Here is a 19355-nt window from a genome sequence, read left to right on the forward strand (position 1 = left end):
TAAGTAAACATTTTGTAAAGGGAAGATTATAATTATCTGTTATTCTAATAAATCTTGTGATTGGTTATAGCGTTGGTCTATTCAATCAACGGTTATAGTTGATAAGAGGGATCCTTTTTAATACATCAATACTTAGTTTAAATACTTTTATTATATCCTGACACTGATTATTATTTTATTGGATTAAATTGATAAACATAATTTCATTTATAACAGTAATAACAGTTAGTTTCCACGATAACAAAAATAAACAGAATAACTCAATTTGGACGTTACGGATTGTCCGTTACGAATTTGTATAGTTACGAACTGTCGCCGTTACGAAGTGTCGCCGTTACGAACTGTCGCTGTTACGAATTGTCCGCTACCAGTTGTCCGGTTACGAACTGTCGCGTTACGAAATGTCATGGAACCGTACCTACCATAACATTGATAAGTTTAATATAATTATTATACCAACCATTTAACAGGAATGTGATTTAATGCTTAAGAAATCATATTATATACAGTCCCACAAACGAGATTCCTCAAACATCTGCATTTGGCAAATATTTTTTATTTGTTACCTTACTTATGGTAAATAATATTAACACTACGATAAACCAAAAAATGAGCTTCTGATAATTATAATAAGCATTGTCATAAGTACCTGCAGGAAATCTCCTATCGTCTGCAGTGAGCAAATCCTTCCCTTGTAAAAGAGCTTCTCTAAATTCTTCGACATTGTTGCATTCTGGAAACCTGCCAGAAATACCGGCTATAACAATATCCTCCTTAGATTCCATGTTATTTATCTAAAAGGTTATTTATAATAATTTAAATCAACAATATATACATGTTAATGTATACTGGATTGGGATAAAGTATGGAACCAAGCAAATATTTTTGAAACGAAAAGAACAATATTTATAGAACTTTGCATGCAAATACAGTGACGCAAAAGGCATCTGTTGCCATATTTTTTGTTGCTACTCCACTTCCGGTTTCACCGGAAATACCCTTAACCTATTTAATTTAAATGGGACACCCTGTATATTTTTGCAGACTTTAAAAGAACTTGTTATTTTTAATTCATACATACCAAATTTGGTAGAAAAAATTTGTTAAAAAGTGTCTGTAGATAATTTTTTGTATTAACACAACGTAGTAGGAAATAAACGAGTACCATCTATACTGTAGACTAAAATTGTTGTTTATATGCACTGCATGACTTATTTGAATTTAGTATAGTAGGTAAAACTGCTACTGAAGAAATTGATAGAAATAAGTTTTATTAAAAATGGTTCATTTAAGTGAATAAGATCGTATTGAAATATTATTGATAATCGGTTATGGTGAATTTTCATTTTTTGGAAGTGAATTTTCCAAATAGATGGATCGGACGTAGAGGATTCATAGAGTGGCCCGCTCGTTCTCCGGACCTCAGCCCGTTAGATTTTTGTCTTTGGGGTTATCGAAAATCACGTGTATAGGTTAGGTGACCAACATGCTTGCAGGATTTGAGACCAAGAATAATTGGTGAATGTGAATGCGTGGAATACGTCTTGCAAAAAGTGACTCACAAATCAGAAGGTGAACAGCAAACATTTTCAACATTTGAAATTATTTTTTTTATTTTTAATATCATTGGTTTAACGTAAATAAATTCGACACCCTTATCGAACAAGGTTGTAACTCAGTTTTAGCGATTTTACAGGAGAGGCAAAAAACGAAAACATGACTTTTTAAAAATTTGTATCGAAATGATTAGACTCTTTTACACTAATGTGATATGATATTTATATCATAATAAGGGATTACTCTGAGATGTATGTTTTGTAATTTTAATAACTATTGAAAATCTTGAGTTTGATTGAGATACAACCATGAGATTAAACATGAGTATTCGTAGAAAAAGGTTGTAAGTCGCGTAACAACCATTTTACACTCTCTGTGTTAATTATTTTTCCCGTTTAACTATTAAAAGGTTGTATGTTTTGAGTTATTTGCAGTATAGCTAGGAGAAAATGTGTTTTTAAGGGATATTTAAACAAAATATCAACTAACAATTTTCACAATTTTAATTGGAAATTAAAAATTTTACAGTAACAATATTCTGTCATTATGAAAAAATCATGGTATAAAATATCTCAAATTTTTCGCATTTTTATTGCGTATCTGTAAATATTTAATTCTAGACCTTTTTACTTGATTACTTTAGTCTTTTACTATTAATATCTACTTCAAAATTAATATGTGTGTCCTTAAATAGGTTAAAATTTAGAATTTGGTTCTGATTTAATTCAGTTACGGATTTAGGCTTGCCTGATGTTTTGGCATATCGTATCATGCTTATCCATTGGTCTGGAGCATATACGACTTAATGTTTTTTCCGTTTTTCTATAAGGGCATGCATTGAATCGCCCTCGTTTTGTGAATGTGCTATTTCGAAAAATACATGTGTAATGTTAATATTACACTGTTTCACTATATACAAGTATGTATCAAAAACTAGTCTATATTTCTTTTGTCCACCGCAACTATCAAAATGGAAAAAAGTCTTTCATTCCTTTTTTTACTTTGATTTCTATAAATTGACTTATGAGATACACCATATGTTTAAATACTTAATAAATTAAACATACGTGCAACAAAGTTGTAACTCATTTAACAACCTTGTTAATCGTCAAGTATAAAGAAAGCAAATATTTAACATAGGGAGTATCCAGTGTTACTGCCTTTTTCACGCTAAAATGGCACACGTAAGTTAAAATACAACTTTTTTCAATGACGTATTAGCCAAACTATTGAGAATTAAACTATGTCGTTTATATTGACGTGTGCGTAATTTTTTGCTGAATTCGCCTGTGTTGAAATCTAAAAATAGATGTAACTTGAGTTACAACCTTGTTCGATGGGGGTGTCGAATTAACCTATTTTTTAACTATAAAGAGATTTATATCTTGTTTTAATCGTTTTTTCTTCCAAACTTGGTATGTATGAATAAAAAATAACAAGTTCTTTTAAATTCTCAAAAATATACAGGGTGTCCCATTTAAAGTAAATAAGTTAAGGGTACTTCCGGTGAAACCGGAAGTGGAGTAGTAATAAGAAATATGGCATCAGATGCTTTTGCGTCACTGTACTTGCATGCAAAGTTTCATAAATATTGTTCTTTTCGTTTCAGAGATATTTGCTTGGTTCCATACTTTATCCCAACTCTGTATATCAATGTATATGTATACATAATTATATGTATACATAAGTAAAAAATATTAGTTTTCTGATATGGTTTAATAAATACAAATTGGAAAAATCCTTTGTATTAATCCTTTATATAAATACAAATTATGTATTATAGTACGGCATACTAGCACAGTACGCATACTCCTAGAATTTGATCAATATTGTTTAATCCCAGTTCTAAAGTACGGAGCAGAAACATTGACCCTCACGAGAAAAGTACAGTGGAACCCCGTTAACTCGGATTAATCGGGACCGCGGCCAATCAGGGTTATCGAAACTCCGGGTTAGCCGGAGAAAATGATAAAAATTAGTAAAATATGGTATGCTTACAGATAAACTCCATGATAATTGTCACACAGACACTGGTAAACCACGTTCGCGTTCTGCACAAAACCACACATACAAAGCGTCATCGAGAGTCTCATTTTTAGCTTTATTAGCTTTTCACCGATTGTCCAAACTGTCTTTTGTTATCATTTTGAAACAAAATTCTTCGATATTACTTCTAATTTTCTTCCAATCCGATACTGTAGATGTACCGACACCGTATGATGCTGCAAGATTCGCTTTTATCAATTCTGCTTAATGCTTCTAGTTTCTTTTCCATTGTCACTACAACATGTTTACGTTTTGTTGCTCTTATGTAGACAAAAAACATGCAAACACAAAATCTGAATAGATTTACGAATAGATTACAGAACGGAAGCCAACAATATGACTTTACTATACACAATACCGTCTCTGATGTTATGTTATTTAATAACAGTGATGACTAAGACCATTATTAAAAAAAGAATTTTAATGGTCTTTTAGTCTTTTCTAAACAATGCTAAGACAGTTTCAAATAAATAAAGGATACTACAAGTGCCTGTTGTTTTCGATAACACGACAATGAATGTGGTGTGCCATGAGTCATTTTTTCTATGGTACATGTAGTTCAAATTACACAAACACCCATTATCTCTCAAATATTATATTACATACATTTTTATTGTTGAAATGTTTGCCTGCTAAAAATCGGTCCGGGTTAGCCGGAGTTCCGGGTTATCGGGGGCCGACTTATCGGGGTTCCACTGTAATAAATAAAATACAAGTGGCACAGAGAGCAATGGAGAGATCAGTGTTGATTATATCCCTCAGAGACAGAGGTCCAAATAAAATAGTTAGGATGTGTGAATCGGTGTTACGGATGCAGTTCAAAAAATTACAACGCTGAAATTGAAATGTTGACAGATTCAAAGATGAACAAAGAAAGTTTTAGAATGGAGACCTAGACAATGACATGATGATTATCGTAATTAAGGACGTCCCCCAAAAAGGTGGTATGACGACATCAAGCGCATCCAACGCAACTGGATTCAGGGTGCTCAATATCGGATGCAATGGAATTATCTACGGGAGGCCTTTGTTCAGAAGTGGACTAAAAACGGCTGATAATGATATCTAAAAGAGACTATATAGGGTGACGCAGATAAAGGGCCTATTAGAAATATCTCGAGAACTAAAGGTAAGAAAATTATGAAAATTGGGATACAGGGGTTTTGAGGTATGAACTATTTAATGAAAATATTTTGGTCTCTTTGCTACTTTCGGTTACACCGGAAGTTGATTATAACTTCGTTTTTTTTAATGGGACACCCTGTATATTTTTACACTTTTCGATTCTGATCGATGTCTTCTTTCTTAAAATAAGAGATTTTGTAGTATTATACAGGGTAGTTTAAAAGATAATTACGGTTTTTTATAAATTTTGTAGCAAACTTCACACCCTGTAGAATTGTAATGATTTGATATTAAAAACTCCATTTATGTTCAAGTAATTTTTAATATAGTCTATTGTTATTAAAAATTAGTAATATAGCGAAATGTTTAATTTTAGTATAAAGGGTTGATCGAAACTCGGAATGAGTATTTTCTGAGTTTTCTTAAATTGAACACCGTTTATTTTAGTATTGTAATGAAATGATATTTTATAGTACTTTTTTATTTCTTAAGCATTTCCTATACCTAACTGCTTTAAATTGTAAGTTATTCATAGTTCTTTAAGCCAAGCATTAATTGCAACAAAAATTACGTGAAATTTTATTAGGTTTGCGTGAAATTATTCAATCATAAATAATAATTTTTTGAAAATAAGTACATGTTTATCTAGAATGATCCTTAATTTATTAATATTGGATGAGATACCAAAATGCCTACGTTGTTAAGATTGTTGGTGCATAAAATATTAATAAAAACAGACCATATTCTACCTAGTTGGCTACAGCTTTGACACTAAACTTGATTAAACATTAGATATTATATTATTTTTATAGTTCCAGTTGCTTTGTTACCATTACTAATGTAAATTTTTGTAATGGGAAATTGATTAATAAAGTTTTTGTTCTAGGGGAGTATAACAAAAATGTACTACTAGCAATAAGAATTTATCATCTGCAACTCCTTGATAGACGACAACCAAGAAGAGAAACTTTTCAAAGTTTACTAGAATAATTTCGACGTACTATAATTGATCATGAAAGAAGAATAATTTAGCTATCTTATGGTTGTAATAAAAAGGAATAAAATATATGGGCATAAGATGGTGTGGGCGGAAAGTGAGACTTACATGAATTTGGTTTAAAAATGATTTAAAAATGTGTAACTAATACAATTTTTCTTATAAAACTTACATCTTACTAAACGATGTTTCTCTAAAAAAAATCTCAAAAATTTAATTCAAATGATACGACGACGTCTCAAAAATGTAATTTTTGAAAACTTCGTGGTTTTAGAGAATTACCACCAATTTAAGACGGTATTACTCAAGATTGAACAGATCTATTACAGTTATGTAGGTGTTTTTTTAAAGCTTAGGATGTAATGTATAAAAAGGAACTAAATCATTTTACTTTAGAAATGAAATAAACTATTTCTTTTTGAGAAAATTAAGAAAGATAACAAAAATGTAATACAAAAACCGAAAATTACTAGTTAAATAAACTTTTTTGTATAAAACTTACCTAAAATACATTTAATAATAAGCTTTAACAATAATAAATGTTCAACAAAAAAATTTTTTTAGCTCTTATACAGTATGTCTGCGTAACTTGAAACCTATTGATAACTTTTTATTATCAGTTTTACGAAAAAAAGTTATTCTCCATAAAATACTCTGCATCGTATATAATCTAAGATGCAACCATCAAATGTGACATTTTATTAATTTTATACGAGGTATGTCAAAAAATATGAATTTCACTCAAGAGTAAAGTACCTTTATATTTCACAATATCGAAAACTGTTATTAAGAAAAGTTGTTTGGAATTAAAAAATATGTTTTAGTGTTCAATTACATTCTTCTAATTAAAATATTTTGAATAATAAAGGCACTTAACTCTTAAGTTAAATTCATATTTTTTACATACCTCGTATAAAATTGTAAAAGTTTGATATCTGTTAGTTGTATCTTAGATTTTAGACCAGGTAGAGCAAAATTGATAACAAAAAAGTTGTGCGTGTGGTTCCTAGCTACGCAGCCATACTGTATAAGAGCTTCTGTATAAGAATTTTTAATTTGTAATACGATATTCGGATTCAGCATAATCAAAAACAAAATATAAACATATTTGATCAAAGTAAAATGATGAATTCAACGATATTTTTAAAATTATTTATACAAAACAATTGTTATTGTTTAAACAATTAATAAACAATTAGCGACCAAATCTGCGAGTAGAACTTTTTACTTTAACATGTATATAAACTAACAAAAAAAGTTTTAGAAAAATATAAGCTTGTTTGAATTTTTCCGAAACAATGCATATTTTCGTTTTAACCGCACTCCCCTATTTAACATATAGTGGAGTTTTTTTAATTTTGTAAAATAAGAACACAAACAATGCTATTCCATAAGGTTTCTACACATTTTAGTTTCAAAATTTGACACTGTATCTTAAAAGACACTACATGATATAATGCGTTGAGTTTATATATAAAAATATACAGGGTGTTCCACTAAGAATAAACCTTGTGGGTTATGCTAGGCTTGCGTGAATAATCCTGTATATTTAAATTAATATTTCAAAAGCGCGGATTTATATAAAAAAATCTACGTGTCTCTCGTTTTTCTAATGTTCTAAAACAAGGGTAATGTTTTTATTTTATAAATGGTTTTCGCCCTATATTAGTAAAATTATGTTATTGAACACTTATTATTAGTAGAATATTATAAGAAAAACAAACATTTAAAATCCTTTATAAAAGGTTTATTTAATTTAAAAAATTCCCTTAACCGCTCCGAGCTTCGCTGGTATCGTCACCTACCTACAGGATTACTAGTATCCACAGAGAACGACAGTTCTCACCAGTGGCGCACAACACCCCTACAAGCGACACTATATATACACGAAATTTTCGATTTTCTAAACCTGACTGAATTGAAAATTGGGCCAAATCCCATCTTAAATTTTAGGAAAAGACTCGTCCATCCATATGTTACCTCTCCATTTTGGTCCAAGGGTGTGGATTTTACGGCCCTTCCCATTTAAAGCCTGTTTTTCGTTCTCGTCCCCAAAACTCCCAAAAATTTCAAAAATTTAAGTCCGACTTTGCGGCTTCTAACAGTACTGATCATTACCTTTCCAACGCATGTTTAATTTTGAAAATCGGTTATACCATTCAAAAGTTATCGAGCTCAGAAATATGACTAAATTTTTATTTACAAAATGGAAAATATTTGTGGATATGTATGTATGTATGTATGTGTGTGGAAAAGTTACACCGATCGGAATTTTTTTTTCTGTGTTTCAAGAAAGTGTGAGGGCCGATTCAGAACCGGTCTAATTTTTGACTTCTGACTACCCGTAAGCCAGCTAGAGGACTAGGTAGATACAAAATAGCATATTTGTTGGGCGTATATATCTTAGGTTCAAGGAAAGACAGGAAAACCGCAAATACACCAAATTAATAGGGTTGAGTTAAGCTTTCAAATGGCGCTTAAGCAATCAAGCTGAGACATACAAACTGCTCACCAGAGCCAAAAAACTGAAAAATTAAACTTTGAAAATTTTGGCTTTTCGACAATTACTCAAAATTTCAACCTACGAATTGCGCCAATAACTGAGCGTTTGTAGAAGGACTCAGAACACGTCTAACGGTGTATACCTCATATCTGGGAAAATTCGAATTTTTAAGTTATAAGCTTCATAAATATAATCAAATCTATTTCTTATGGGAAAAACGGTTTTTCAAGCTCAATAATTCCTGTAATACGTTGTTATCATACTGGATCTTGGATACGTCAGATACTACTTGTCAATACGTTTCAAACTCATGTTTAGTGATCAACATCAGGTAAACCGTTCAGAAGTTATAGAGCTCCAAAAGTATAATTAGTCCAGGAACTGAAATTTTTCACTTCGCAATTTTTACAGAATGGATAGATTTGCTTGAAAAGTTGACAACAAGTAGTGGATAGTCCAAGGATCAAAATCTATATGATGCCGAAAGACGCTTTTACCATGGGGTGGTTGCCACCTCATCTCGAGGGTGGAAATTTTTTATTATATTTTGACCGCAAATGCTGGTAAAAATATTAATTATAAGCAAAAAATGTTCATTATACATTTTTTTGATAAAATTAATAGTTTTCGATTTATTGGTTATCGAAGCTGTTAGTTTTATATCGAAAAAATTACCAGAGAACTGCAGTTCTCGCCAGTGGCGCAGAAATACATCCCCTCTACACGCGACACTATTATATACACGAAATTTTCAATTTTCTAAATCTGACTGAATTGAAAATTGTGCCAACTCCCATCTTCAAGTTCAGAAAAAGACTCACCCATTCATATGTCAACCATCCGTTTTGGTCCAAGGGTGTCGATTTTACGGCCCTTCCTATTTAGGGTCTGTTTTTCGTTCTGGTCCCCAAAACTCCCAAAAACTTCGAAAATTTAAGTCCGACTTTGCGGCTTCTAACAGTACTGATCATTACCTTTCCAACGCATGTTTAATTTTGAACATTACCAGAGAACGGCAGTTCTCGCCAGTAGCGCACACCCACACCCCCTACACGTAACACTATATATACACGAAATTTTCGATTTTCTAAATCTGACTGAATTGAAAATTGGGCCAACTCCCATCTTAAAGTTCAGAAAAAAAAAGTCACCTATTTATATGTCAACCATTGATTTTGGTCCAAGAGTGTAGATTTTACGGCCCTTCCTATTTAGGGTCTGTTTTTCGTTCTTGTCCCCACAACTCCCAAAAACTTTAAAAATTTAAGTCCAACTTTTGCGGCTTCTAATAAAACTGATCATTACCTTTCCAACGCATGTCTAATTTTGAAAATCGGTTATACCATTCAAAAGTTATAGAGCTTAGAAATGTGACTTAATTTTTATTTAAAAAAGGGAAAATGTTTGTGGATATACACTATACAGTATGTCCCTGAAAGTTGTATCCATATGGAAAACTTTTTTATTATTAATTTTACGAAAAAAAGTTGTTCTTCATAAAAAGCTCTGCATGGTCCAAAACCTAAGATTTAATCATCAAATATCAAAATTTTTGAATGTTATACGAGGTATGTCAAAAAGTTTGAATTTGACTCAAGAGTAAAGTAGCTTTATTTCTCACAATATTGTAAATGGCTATTATGAAAAGTTGTTTGGAATTAAAAACTATATTCTAATATGCAATTACATCCTTCTAATTGAAAAAAAAAATATTTTTGAAAAATTATGGATAAATAACACTATTTTCAGTTATTTCAATTCTGATAACTCATTTATTATTAATTTTACGAAAAAAAATGATTCTTAATAAAATGTTCTGGATGGTCTAAAACCTAAAATACAACCATCTTATATCAAATCTTATCAATTTTATTCGAGGTATGTCAAAAAAGATAAATTTAGATTAAAAGTAAAGTACCTTTATAGTTCAGAATATTTCAGTTAGAAGTATGTAATTACATACTGGAACATAGTTTTTAATTTTAAATAACTTTTTAAAATAAGAATTTTCGATATTGTGAAAAATAAATGTATTTTACTCTTAAGCGAAATTAATATTTTTTGACATACCTCGTATAAAATTGATAAAATTTGACATAAGATGGTTGTATTTTAGGTTTTAGACCATGCAGAACTTTTTATTAAGAACCACTTTTTTTCGTAAAATTGGTAATAAAAGAGTTATCTGAAGTGAAATAACTGAAAATAATAATAGTTCCATAATTTTTCAAAAAAAAAATTTTAATTAGAAGGATGTAATTGCATACTAGAATATAGTTTTTAATTCCAAACAACTTTTCATGATAGCAATTTTCAATATTGTGAAAAATAAAGCTACTTTACTCTTGAGTGAAATTCAAACTTTTTGACATACCTCGTATAATATTCAATAAATTTGATATTTGATGGTCAAATCTTAGGTTTTGGACCATGCAGAGCTTTTTATGAAGAATAACTTTTTTTCGTAAAATTAATAATAAAAAAGTTTTCCATATGGATACAACTTACAGGGACATACTGTATATGTATGTGTGTTTGAAAGTTAAACCGATTTGATATTTTTCCTCTGTGTTTGAAGAGGGGGTCAGGGCCGATTTAGAACCGGTGTAGTTTGTGACTTTTGACCACCCATAAGCCAGCTATAGGACTTGGTAGGTACAAAACGGCATATGTTTTGGGGGTATATATATTCGGATCAAGAAGAGCCAGGAGAACCGCAAATACATCAAATTAATAGTGTTGACTTAAGCTTTCAAATGGTGTCTAAGCCGTCAGGATCAGACATATACACGGCTCAGTATAGCCGAAAAACTGAAAAACTAAACTTTGAAAATTTTGGTTTTTCGACAATTACTCAACATTTCAACCTACGAATTGCGCCAATAACTTAGCGTTTGAAAAAGGACTCAAGACGAATTTAACGGTGTGTACCTCATATCCCGGAAAATTTGAATTTTTTAGGTTATAGGCTTCATAAGTATGATAAAATCTATTTCCTGTGGGAAAAACGGTTTCTCAAGCTCAATAATTCCTGTAATAGCTTCAGTTATCATACTTGACCTTAGATCCATCAGATACTACTGGTCAATACGTTTCAAACTCATATTTACTAATCAAAATCGGTTAAGCCGTTTAGAAGTTATTAAGCTACAAAAGTATAATCCAATTAACGATTATTCCCGAAATGGTTTATGTAGTTGTAGTGGTTACGACGCTAAATTTGATCTGGCAACGGGCAATCCGACTTCATTTACCGGCCATCTCAATATTTTTTTTTTCAATCTATTTCGAATAAAAAAGAATCTAGTGTACATTCGATGGACACTAGATCATTTGGGAGATAATGCAACAAAGGTGACCATTTATAAAGCTTGACGTGTAATAGAGGAACATTGTATTCAACTTCATACATTTAATTTATAAATAACTTTGAAAAACTCCTGATACAAGAATAAAAAACCGCTAAACGCCGTAAAAATGAGTGGCGCATAAAATATTCCAGCTACAAAAGATCTGATATGAATATTACGTGGCGCGAAAATGGATTTTCATTTGATGCAAAACAAAATTCTAGTTTTATTTTAAAAGATTTTTCCATAATATTTGCTAAATTTGAAGTAAACGCGCCACAAAAGAGTTTCAAAATTCAAACTGTATCAAAGTTACTCTTTTGTGGCGCGTTTACTTCAAATTTAGCAAATATTATGGAAAAATCTTTTAAAATAAAACTAGAATTTTGTTTTGCATCAAATGAAAATCCATTTTCGCGCCACGTAATATTCGTATCAGATCTTTTGTAGCTGGAATATTTTATGCGCCACTCATTTTTACGGCGTTTAGCGGTTTTTTATTCTTGTAACTTTCACCGGAAATTTTCTGAAAAGAAAAAAGTGTTGCCTATACTCTGTGAGTTTCGATGGTATGGCTGCTATCGCCATCTAACGGTTGGCTAGTGTTCCTATTTCGGCCGGAATTTTAAAAAAGGACACTAGAAAAGCAAATAATAGTTGTTGTTTCAAACTTATTATTTAATTCTTATCGTGTAATATTTACAACGTAAAAAAGTAATTTAATTGTAATCGATAATTAATAGCAGTAAGTATAGAATTTATTATTCATTATGATTATTTTTAAGATTTTGCTGATAGTTTTGACGTTTATGTTGACAACTAATATTAGAAAAAATTTATTCTGCAAAAAAGTATAATAACTTGATACAATTATTTTTTTTTTCTCTAATTCTGGCTTTGGTTTAGAACTAGAACCTTTAGCCACGTAATTGTATAACTTATCACTAAGTCAGAGGAGTAATGTGTAGTGTGTGTGTTGAGTAAGTGTCTTGTTACTTTGAAAAGTCGACGTCATTGTCTTTGCAAAGAGACGCTAATTGTTTCTGAACGTCTGCGGTCCCTCCGGTGAATACCGATCCCACAAGGACATAAACTATTTTTCATTTATTAATTTATAATAAATGAAAAATTTCTGCCCCTGGTGGGATTAATATAATTATAGTATAATACTTCTTAAATATGAACTTATGAATAACAGTTAACGGCATCCTTCGTTTGCTGTGATTGGTCGTTATCTTCACGCATTCAAATTTTATTTCAGGATTGGATTGTAAAACTGAAACCGTCAAAATTCGAGAGTGTGCTAACTGATCCTTTGGCTCAAATTTTTCTCTACCGTTTTAAAATTAAAATTGTGTTTACTTACTTTTTTCTAATTGCATCAATCCATTTTTGTCGTTGAATCACCTTATGCTTAGTGACAGGAAAAATGTAGAATACACAGTTACTATTGTAACCAGTATTTCGACACTCTTTAATACAACAACTTTCGTGAGACATTTAAAAGCTATAATATGCAACTCTTAATGCATAACGTCAAAAAGCAAATTTCCAGTAAATGTTTACAAACTTGTCACTACCGGCGCTCGCGAATTTTTAATTATCCCCTCTACCTACGAGCTCACAGCGTAGGGCTACATAACACAACGTTTTCGAACTAAAGAGTTCATCATCAGTGCTGGTAAACTGTTTTTACATACTTAAGCCACAAAAATATAGGGATGAAGATCCTTTAACTGTAGTAGAAAAATTACGTGTTTATATTAAATTAATTGTGATGTTTAAAATAATCCTTGATTTCATATCAGGCAACACAGGACTCTCCAAAACATGTGGGTTGCTCGTTCAGAGGGCTGAACCCAGTGGCGTAACAAAATCTGCCCCCCCCCCCACAAAATTGGAAATGGGGCCCCCTTGAAAAAATTACTAAATGCCACATGTGTCACAAAAACTTATATGTGTTATAGCCCAGTAAATGAATGTGAAATACGGCGATATCGTGTAATTTTCAATGTCATCACCGAAGTGGTCCAGTCAATACTACTTTTCGAGTTATTTACGAGTGACAATGTTCAACATTGTTCAACAAAAAACCACGTTTTCAGGCGGGTTTTCGCATATAACTCAAAAAGTAAGTATTCGTAAGTAAGTAGCAAAAATGTAGCTTATACAAAAATGAAGTCTATCGACCAAGTAAATGTAAATTTGTAGCTCATGAAGAATTGTTCTTATTTGCCAAATAACTCGAATATTTCAACAGGACATAACCAAAAAATGGAGCACTTTTCGGGGAAAACTTATTAAAACTTTTTTAATGTTTAAAATAAGTTTTAGGTATTTTTACTTTTTATAAAAATGTCTATCATCAAAACTAAGCGAGTTACGCTCAAAATAAAGATTTGGTAAACAAAAATTGTGAAAATCTCCCCCTATTTAGCACCTCAAATGAAACTAATCATTACCGCTTTAAAAATTACTTAACTTTTTTTTAAATGACCTGTAAGTTTCACCGGTTGAAAGTGTTTATTTTTAGTGGAGTCAGTGAAGGTGGATATGAGCTATTACCTCCGATTTCGTTGAACCTCCATCGATTTGCATGGAAATTGGTGAGTGGTTAGAGGATATCTCAAGGAACAAAGGTGACATGGTGCCAACTTGCGCTTTTACCCTGGGGGTGGATGCCACCCCTTCTCGGGGGTGAAAATTATTTTATTAAAAATAACCCCATACTTCGATAGAGGGACAAATTTCAAGCAAAATTTTTTATATAAAGTTATTAAAATAAATCAAAACTTTTTGAGTTATTAAAGATCAAAGATTTTAATTTTTCTTAAAAATAAATGCATGTTTTTAACCAATTTTTCATCAATAACTCAAAAAGTTTTTACAAAAAAGTTATTATTATCAAAATTGAAGCTGATAAGAAATGAATTAAACTCCTTACCTCTAAAACCTTTTAATGTTAACTAAAAGTGAGTTATAGGCAATTGAATGTATATATTTTTTCGGCGAGTAAAAAACTCATAAGTATTCAAGCTGAAATAACGGGAAATTGATGCATTTTATAACATAAAATTATTAAACATTTGTCAAGATACTTAAAAATATCTCTTAAATGAGCCCCGAACATGTTGATAGCGTTAAAATTTATGCTCCAAAATTTTTTCAAAATTTACCTTTTAAAAATTTTTCCAAAAATGTTATTGTTTTTTTTTTATAATTCCGTTCGTGTTTACGATATCAGGTTCATCTAAAAACTATTTGAAAGCTAATTCTAAGTTCTATTTAAGCACGTTGAAGCCAATCTTTTAAACCCCTTACTTTTTAAAAATAAAAAGTTTAATTACCCCGGTTGCATGGTTCCCACAGCAAAATTTAAGATTTAAACGTTTCTATCTCGGTTATTTTTTACCCTATAGAAATAGTAAAACAGGTAAAATATTTGGCATAGAAAAAACTAAAATTTGGTTATTTATAATTTTTTACGTATATTGAGTATTTTTGGAGTTATTATCAAAAGTATATGAGAATTACAATAATTTGAAAAATTATGATTTTTTTAAATTATATCTTTCTTCAAAAATATGCATTCTAAACCGGTCAAACACATTACTTATGCTAATATAAAGAAGTTTTTGTAAGGATTACTATAAATTTTAATTTTTGTGGAAATGGCGTATGTTTTATTTTTCACTTTTTCCTAAATAATTCAAAACGGTTCTTTTATTTTCATTATATGTAAGTTGCTTAATTTTGACGCTATTACCTTGTTCTGAAGCTCATTTGATACGTGTTCCGAAGTACTTTGGCAAATGTTTAGCAGGAATATTTTATACATTGCATCGTTTTCCCGTTATTTAAGCTTGAATACTTTGATTTGAGTACTCGTCGAAAATAATACACATTAAATTGCCAATAACTCACTTTGAACTAACATTAGTTTAGTTCTTTATACAAGGAATGTATTCAGTTTTTTAATATCTTCCATTTCAGTAATAATAACTTTTTTGTAAAAGCTTATAATTTTTGATTTATACGTGAAAAACCGATTTAAAACATGCATTTTTTACGAAAAATTAAAATCTTTGTTCTTTAATAACTCATAAAGTGTTGATTTATTTTAATAACTTTATATAACAAATTTTGCTTATAATTTGTCCCCCTATCGACTTGTGGTATTATTTTTAATAAAATAATTTTCACCCCGAGAAGGGGTGGCATCCACTCCCAGGGTAAAAGTGCAAGTTGGCATCATGTCATCTTTGTTCATTGAGGTATCCTCTAATTACTCACCAATTTTCATGAAAATCGATGGAGGTTCAACGAAATCGGAGGTGAAAACATTCAGTGACTGCACTATTTTGAATGGGTTTAATTTGAAAGGGCTCTAACAAATCACGAATTATGAGTGTATGCAAATTGTAAACAGCCATATCTTAAACAATGTTTGTTTTACAGAAAAACAAAATAAAACGAAAATATTTATTAAAGAGAAAAACCTACATTTCTTTATTTTTTGAGATTTCTCGTATCACTAATACAGGGCGCATCCAAGACCGAATTTCGGGGGGGGGGGGGCCTTGAGCTTTTTTTGTAATATATGAAGTTTAATATAATAAAGCCAATTTTTTTTCAAAAATAAGAACTTCAACTTACGGGGCGATTTCCACGTATTTTTTTTTTAGTAAAAAAGGGGCCAACTTTGAGCGTAACTCGCTTAGTTTTGATGCTAGAAGCTTGCTATAAAATGCGATAAAAATGCTATAAAAAATAGAAATAAAGCTCATTTTCAAACATTAAAAAAGTTTCAATGGATTTTCCCCGAAAAGTGCTCCGTTTGTTGGTTATTTCATGTTGAAATATTCTATTTGAAATTAAACGAATATTTTTATGAGCTACAACTTTCCTTTTACTGTGTAGATAGACTTCATAAATAGGTACACCATTTTTTTTTCTTTTTTATAAGCTACATTTTTGCTAAAAATATTATTTCGATAATTTTTCGAAAATATGTAATTCGATAAAATACTTATTTTTTGAGATATTTTCGAAAAACCGCCTGAATACGCAAGTCACTTGAAAATAATTGACTTAGATAAAGAAGCTCTATAGAACAAAAGCTGCTCATAATTAGTTAATTTATCCATTTCCAGACTTATTTTAAACGTATATTTTTCACCCCCGAGAAGGGGTTGGGTGACTTTTACCCCCAGGTGAAAGCAACCAACAACACAACTCCAACTTTGAAGTGGACGATAAGTAGAATCTAAATCCAAATTGCCTAGCAAATACGTCGTGACGCTGATAATTACACTCCAAAACAGTCATTTACTGGGCTATTATTGTATTCATGCACTGTTTAGGACAACTTACATTTTTTATCTTTATTGGTATAGAATAAAATAGAAAGAACATTAATAAACGGATTCATTATTACATAGTATTATTCTATGAGATGAACAATTTTCTTCGTGCACTACTATCAGCGAATATATCTACAATTTTATTAATACATACAATACATACATACGATACGATACATTGTATCTATCTGATGGACAACTTCATTTTCAATACTGCATTGCTTAAAAAACGTTGCGCATGTATGCGCAAAATAATATACCAATAACTCAACATGTTTACATATATTTATTAGACGACAAGATGGGGCCCCTGACATAGTGGGACCCCCCGCAAGCTTCATGCTGCTGGGGCCTCTGTTACGCCCCTGGCTGAACCTCACATTACGGACTTTAAATAACAATTTAAGGAATATTTTAAACATCACAATTATTTTAATATCAACATATTATAGATTGTCTACAAATTTACATTTAAAGGGTTTTCAACCCAATATTTTGGTCGCTAGAACATGTAAAAACCCCTTAACAGCACTGATGATGAACTCTTCAGTTCGAAAACGTTCTGTGATGTAACCCTTCAAGGGAATTGTTTAAATTAAATATACCTTAGAAGATTTTAACTTTTTTTGTGATTAATGGTATATAGTCCTGTCGCCAGGGGGGGTACAACGGCCTCGTTAATTCAGATGGACTTACCCAAATTTTTTTTATGTATTTTGACCCGTAGAACACGAATTTTTTGGGTAACAGTTGATCCGGATGTCGATAAGATTGTTATAGACCAAGAACTTGAGGAATCAAATAACAGCGATTTTTGGCAAAACAAAACAATATTTTGTATTTTTTGGGTCATTTTAAGCAAAAAATATTTCTACAAGTTTTTTAGTAGGATGCACAGTTTTCGAGATAAACGCGGTTGAACTTTCAAAAAATCGAAAAACTGCAATTTTTAAACCCGAATAACTTTTGATTAAAAAATAAAATAGCAATTCTGCTTAGCGCCTTTGAAAGTTCAAGTCAAATTATGTCGGTTTTGATTATTTGCATTGCTAAAAATTTATTGTGTTATTGCTAAACAAAGCTACAAACAACTAGTGCGTGAGTGATGTTTCTATGATTTCTCATTTAAAATCGAACGAGTAGGTAGAATAGGTACTAGTGCAATCAAGACTATTTCTACGTTACATGCGTTAAAACGCATGTAAAAGCACGGGAAACCCTACGTGTTTATAGCTTTGTTAAACAATAAAAAAATAAATTTTTACCAATGCAAATAATCAAAACCGATATAATTTGACTTAAACTTTCAAATGCGGTAAGCAGACTTGCTATTTTATTTTTTAATCAAAAGTTATTCGGGTTCAAAAATTGCAATTTTTCGATTTTTTTAAAGTTCAACCGCGTTTATCTCGAAAACTGTGCATCCTACGAAAAAACTTGTAGAAATATTTTTTACTTAAAATGGCCCAAAAAATACAAAATATTGTTTTGTTTTGCCAAAAATCGCTGTTATTTGATTCCTCAAGTTCTTGGTCTATAACAATCTTATCGACATCCGGATCAACTGTTACCCAAAAAATTCGTGTTCTACGGGTCAAAATACATAAAAAAAACTTGAGTAAGTCCATCTGAATTAACGAGGCCGTTGTACCCCCCCTGGCGACAGGACTAATACTGCCGACTAGAGGAAATATTTTTTCCTTTTGGATTTTATTAGAAGAAAATTTATTATTAGTTTAGAATTACTTACTATTCTTGTGTTTAGCAGATCACACTCCAAATAAAACTCACCCACAATAAGGCTTCACAACAACTAAAGTAAGTACTTTATTATTACACCAACAATCCACAAACACCCAGATAATAATTATAAGTCATATTAATAAGTACATGACTTTAATTCACATTCCTTTTTATACATTTAGATTTAGGTGTATAATTATATCTACATATATAATTATAATAATTAAAAAAATAAGCTAATTGCTCTCAAATAATTCACACCAAAAGAAGACAAAAACTTCTAAATGTCTGATCTGTCCAAGGTCAATTGGTGTTGTTTTCAAAAAGGTTTCATTCATGTGGTATGCAATTGAAATGGTATGCACTTAAAATGAAATTACGTTTTGTCAAGCTATATTTAATAAAAGCTTCAGTTAAAAAAAGGGTAACTTTATTTCTTCTTGTGATGTTATTTTCTATTCATAAGATTAGCAACCAACGCTTGATCTGAGCCACTCAGCATCTGAAAATGCTTAAATAAAGGATAAGTTTAATGTAATAAAAACGTTTTGGTAAAATTGTGGGTTTTGGGTTATAGTCCAGGGCGCATCTGTTTCGAGATGGACGTTGAGAGGTGACTCAAATTTTTTTGCAGAAATTGCGTGAAAATAACTCAAACAATAATATTTGAG

General features: G+C 30.8%; 1 protein-coding gene across 1 annotated transcript in view; it reads right to left on the reverse strand.

Moving 5' to 3' along the window:
- LOC114335081 (fatty acid synthase-like) overlaps positions 1-18802 on the reverse strand; it is a 265424-nt gene extending 246622 nt beyond the window's left edge. Inside the window, exons 1-2 of the mRNA XM_028285236.2 lie at positions 18692-18802; positions 650-794 (exon numbers count right to left, since the gene is read on the reverse strand). Coding sequence (XP_028141037.2) covers positions 650-785 — 136 coding nt within the window. The 5' untranslated portion in view covers positions 786-794; positions 18692-18802. The remainder of the gene's footprint in view (positions 1-649; positions 795-18691) is intronic.
- Positions 18803-19355: the final 553 nt, after the last annotated feature.

Source organism: Diabrotica virgifera, chromosome 6 (assembly GCF_917563875.1).
Source record: "Diabrotica virgifera virgifera chromosome 6, PGI_DIABVI_V3a".
Lineage (NCBI taxonomy): Eukaryota > Metazoa > Arthropoda > Insecta > Coleoptera > Chrysomelidae > Diabrotica > Diabrotica virgifera.